Source organism: Tauraco erythrolophus, chromosome 28 (genome assembly GCF_009769465.1).
Source record: "Tauraco erythrolophus isolate bTauEry1 chromosome 28, bTauEry1.pri, whole genome shotgun sequence".
Classification (NCBI taxonomy): domain Eukaryota; kingdom Metazoa; phylum Chordata; class Aves; order Musophagiformes; family Musophagidae; genus Tauraco; species Tauraco erythrolophus.
Window position 1 is genome coordinate 4,844,185 of NC_141492.1, and position 4,938 is coordinate 4,849,122.

General features: G+C 66.5%; 1 protein-coding gene across 1 annotated transcript; it reads right to left on the minus strand.

Annotated features, from left to right (window-relative positions):
* Window positions 1-1,011: 1,011 nt before the first annotated feature.
* Window positions 1,012-4,655, minus strand: LOC147526758 (transmembrane protein 161A-like). Its single transcript, XM_086627895.1, has 12 exons — window positions 4,635-4,655; window positions 4,157-4,260; window positions 3,991-4,071; window positions 3,636-3,733; window positions 3,381-3,537; window positions 2,930-3,081; window positions 2,788-2,848; window positions 2,500-2,643; window positions 2,178-2,291; window positions 1,839-2,013; window positions 1,664-1,760; window positions 1,012-1,433 (listed from the first exon to the last, which is right to left on the minus strand). Exons 1-12 carry the CDS (start codon window positions 4,635-4,637, stop codon window positions 1,177-1,179), a joined length of 1,443 nt encoding a protein of 480 aa, XP_086484021.1. The 5' UTR covers window positions 4,638-4,655; the 3' UTR covers window positions 1,012-1,176.
* Between the last annotated feature and the right edge of the window lie 283 nt (window positions 4,656-4,938).

Genomic DNA, 4,938 nt, shown 5'->3' on the forward strand with positions numbered 1-4,938 from the left:
AAACAGCTTTTACTCCATCCAAAGCTTGGGTACTTGGGAAGCAGGTGGAGGAGGGCTGCCCGGATTAGCCCTGTTAACACCGGGCAAAGGGGCTGTCTTCATCCCAGCCCTTGGCGAGAGGGAATTAAGACCATTACAAGGCTATCAAACAGGATCAGAGCCCCTCGCCCTTTCTCTGAGCAGCCCAGACCTGATAATCCTTTTTCATGCAGCTGGACCAGCACCCACTGTGCAGTGGGGAAGAGCTCGGCTGAGATGGACAAGGGGCCATGTGCCCCGTGTCCATCCCCCCCCCCTTCCAGCCGCCGTCGGGCTGCGCGGTGCTTCATCAACCGTGGGTACGATCCCAGCGCCAAGGGGGGGCGAAGGGCCAGGAAAAGGCACTGACTAGGGCTGCAGGGTTTGTTCCCCTTCCTGCAATAACGTGTATGGGGCTTTGCCACTCGCCCGCCTGCCCAAAGGCAGCGGGACCCCCCTGCCCTGCCCAAGGGGCTCCGGGGCTGCGAAACGCAAACAAAGCAGCAGGTTTCAGCGTGGCAAACAGACTCTGGGTTACTTATTTATTTCTAAACCAGCCGCCAGCCGAGGCTGCTGGGCTGGAGCAGTTCACATGAAGCAGAGGGATGGCCCCTAGGAGCTCCAACCCAGCTGGCCCCAGCAGTGACCCTACAAAAACACACTTACCCTTGGCCCAGGGGCAAATGCTAGGCAGGGCAAACCCCAAAATCTGTGCTGGCGAGCCAGGCTCTCACTCCAGCCTGGCTGTGAGGTCTCCACCACACATCCCTCACCGAGTCCTTGGCCTGGCACGTGCAGCCTGGGCTGGCAGGAGCCGCTGCCCTCGAGGAATAAAACCCAGCGGCGAGAGCCCGAGGCAGCCAGGATGGGTGAGAGCAGGAAGGGCTTCAGCTCCTCCATCACCGTGCGGGCCGGGGAGGGGAGGAGGAGGAGCCGGAGGGCAAGAGCAGGCACGGTGGTGATGGGCAGCAGGAGCAGGCGGTGCCCGCGCCAGCCCGAATGCATAAAACCAGTCGTGACGAGAGCTGGTGGCAGAAACGTCCCCACGTGCATGTCCACATGTGCCACGGGCACGTACGAAGGGGGTAACCAGCCGAGGCAGGAGCAAGGGGACCAGGGCACCGACTGCACCCCAAGGCAGGTCCCAGCTCCCAAAAGTCAAGAGGCTGCCAGGTACTGGTGGAAGTAGAGGCCGAAGAGGCTGGTAACGACCTGGCAGGCGGCCACCCACCAGGTGAGGAAGGCGAAGAGTCCGCGGAAGAAGAGGGGGGTGAAGATGCTGCTCAAGACGCCCGTGATCTGCTCCACCGCGGCACGCACGTCCTCCCCGTCCTCGCCGCCGGCACGCGGCGGTGCTGCAGTTGCTGCTGGAGGGAGGGGAGGGGGCTCCGGGTACAGCCCCCATGAGTAGCACCCTGTGTGACAGAGGGGACAGCTCTGCGGGGGTCTGTCCCCACGCTGCAGCCCCCTCCCCGTGCTACAGCCACGCTGGTGGCTGAGTCCCAGCACGCTCGCTGCATGAACTGGGTTCACGCCAGCTGCAAACCATGTCTTGAGAGCTTGGGGACGCCTTGGATGCTGCTGATGACTTGCAGGTCTCATCCTGCCCCTCCCGAGCCCCCTTGTCCCCCCACCACCCCCTTACCCAGCGTCTTGAGGAGCAGCGTGCAGTGGAGGGTGAGGATGACGGGCCCCAGGTACTGCAGGCTGACCACGGAGACGTAGCAGTAAATCCTTGTGATCTGTGGGCAGCGGGGATGAGCGGGAGGCTGGCAGCTGTGCCCGGACCCCCGCTCCCACCCCAGCTCCCACGGCCGGACCTTGCGCTGGATCTCCAGGACGGTGATCCGCCCGGCTTCCTTCTTCATCTGCTCCACCCAGCGCTCAGCCAGGCCCAGGTACGCCTGGAGATGATGGCGGGTGACTGCCAGGCGCAACAGGCAAAGGCTGACGATGGTCCAGAGGCGCGCGGTGTTGTAGGCAGAGTCCGACATGCTGGGGGCAAGAGGAGGGGGCTGTCAGGGAGGTCTGTGTCTGATGGGAGAGCCGGGGGGGCTACTGGTGTAGGAGGAGGTGGACTGGCGCACCCGTGCCTCAGTTTCCCCTTAGAGCAAGGATGCCGGGGCACAATTCGGACCTGTTGCCGGTGCTCCACTTACATCTGCACCGTCTGCTTGCCCATGGGCGCGTGGAGCAGGAAATCCCGCGAGATGGGCTTGATCCACATCACCACCACGAGGACAGGCGCCAGGAAACTCAGGTGGAGCAGGACCCTGCGGTGCGGCAGTCAGAGACCCTCCCCGTGCCGCCCAGTGCCCCCCACTCCCTCCCTCCATCCCTCCGCGGGCAGGGACCGGTCCTCACCCGCACCCCCTCCACCCTGTCCCACCACCCAACCTCCTCGCCGGGGGGAGTCCCAGCCCCCGAGGTGCCAGCACCAACCCCCCTCGCCTCCCTCCCCACCCCCAGATTTCACCCAACTGGGTCAGGGGCTTATCGGCCGCCATCCGCAGCGCGTCAAGGTGCGTCTGGGCCAGGCGCAGCCCCGGGAAGGTCAGGCAGGCGCCCAGGAAGGAGCACAGGGCCACCAGCCCCACCTTGAAGGCCAACTTGGCGAGGGGCAGCCTACGGAGAGAGAGGGTAGCGATGGCGGGGGGACAGGTCAGCTCCATCCCCGGTGAGCCCCAGAGGGGTGCCCACCCCAGATTTCCCAAAAAATCCTTCCAAACCCCCTGTTTCCCTCCCTGCCCCACCCTACCACCAACTCACGTCCACTCCCAGCCCTGCTGCTTCAGGATGCTCTCCAGGTTGCTGCTGACACTGGCCAGCCCTGCGGGGAGCGACCCCCCCCATGAGCGGGGTCCCCAGGGACCACCCGCCCACCCGCCTCTCCCTGTCCCCCCTCACTCACCGGGCTCAAGGCCGAACTCCAGGTAGTCCTCCCGGATAACCAGGGCCACCATGGCGAGGAGGAGGAAGAAGAAGGCGAAGGTGAGGCAGACGGAGCGCTCGCCCCCCTCCTCCGAGCGGAAGTAATGGCGCATCACCATGAAGAAGACCTTGCTGTGGGCGGGGGGTGGCTGTCAAGGAAACCAGGGGGCTTTGGGACCCCCCCCCCGAATGCCAGTGGGACTCCCCTGCTCATTAGCACGTCATTAGGCCACCACCACCTCCTCTGCGGGATGGCTCTCGTTAGGCACCTCCACGGCTCGTCAGCGAGCGGTTTATAAATCCCTAAATTTCAGTTTTCCACCTCAACTGGCTTTTAATGGGGGGAAAAACCAAGGAGGGCAGGTTCCCCCTCCCGCCGCTCGCACCCAGCCACGGCGGCAATCGCTCCCCAGAAGCCGGCAGAAGGATACACGGAGAAGATGATGGTCAGCAGGCACCAGAGCACCCCGATGTTCGTCTCCTTCTGGGGGTCCGCCAGGCAGTAGTAGCCCTCGGTGAAGACGTACACGGCGGTGGCGTAGACGGCAAAATCCACGAACCACTGGTAGTCCAGGAAATACCGCAGCACTGGGGTGACGGAGGGACACGTCACCGCGCTGCGGGGACCCACGGCAGGTCCCTGGGGGTCCTGCGTGCAGAGGGAGTGGTGGGTGCATGGAGGTTACCGAGAGCATCCACGGCGGTGATGGGGGTGGTGTCCAGGCGGAGGTCGATGTCCCGCGGCACGGAGAGGGGCTTGTCATCCGTCACCCCGTTCACCCGCCTGCAAGGGGAACACGCGGGCTCGGGACAGCAGGCAGAGCTGGCCCGTCCCTTGCGTCCCGCGGTGCCGAAAGCCCCTCGTGCGGCGCCACGTCCCCGGCTTGGGGCTCCTCGTCAGCAGCCCCGAGGCTGCCACGGCCGCCCTCCCCAGGGGAATCCTGTGGCACGCTGGGACGGCTTCCAGTAGCACCAAAACACGATATTTTATCATTTTAAGTCCCTCCTGCCCGACACGGCCGCGGCGTGAGCGGAGCTGACCTGTCCCGCTTGGCCCTGGGCCGCTGCTTGCCTGCCAGGGCGCAGAGCTCCTCGTCCGATGGGTGCTTGTACCGGTGCAGGCTGGAAGGGAGCAGTGGGGTGTCAGCGGTGCTGGGGGGTCCCCGAGGCCCCCCCGGGGACGAGCAGGGAGGGACGGGTCACGTACCTGCCGTTGCAGAGCAGCCAGCGAGCGAAGGAGCAGTGCGGGGCCAGCTTCTGCATGACGCTGGCTGCCAGCAGGCTCACCACCACCTGCACCCCCATCACCGCCTGCACCGGGGGCACCCTCAGGGGTCCATCCTGGCACTCCCGCTCCCGGAGCCGGGGGGGGAGCTGGCGAGCCCCCCACCAGCCTGCAGTGCCGGGGCTGGCCTGCTTCCCCCAGCCCCTGTCCCTGCTATGGGGCACCCCGGGCATGCACCCCCCGGGCATGCAACCCCCGGGCATGCACCCTTCGGACGTGCAGCCCCCCAAAACAGCCTGGGCACGCACCCCTGGCGTGTGCACACCCCCGGGACACCCCGGGCACGCACGTTTGGGCGTGCACCCCCCCGGACAGCCTGGGCATGCACCCTCCGTGCACGCAACCCCCCGGGTGTGCAACCCCCCGGGTGTGCCAGCCCGCGCCCCCCGCCCGCGCTCACCATGCCGGGGTCAGCGCAAAGGCGGCCGCAGGAAACCCGTCCGCCGCCGGAGCCCCCCGCCGGCCAATCCACTGCCGCCTTCCCGCTGATTGGCAGCTGTTAGACCAATGGAAGGTCCGCAGCGGGCGGGGGGCGGGCCTTTCGCGGCGCCCGGTTCCGCGGCCGCTGCCTCCTGGGAGCTGTGGTCGCCGCGCAGCCGCGGGGTCGCGGGTTCGAGCCCCGGCCGCGCTGTGCGGGACACGGCGCAGCCCCAGCAGCGGCTGCGTGCGTCTGTAGGAATTAAATCCTGCACGTGTACATGCCT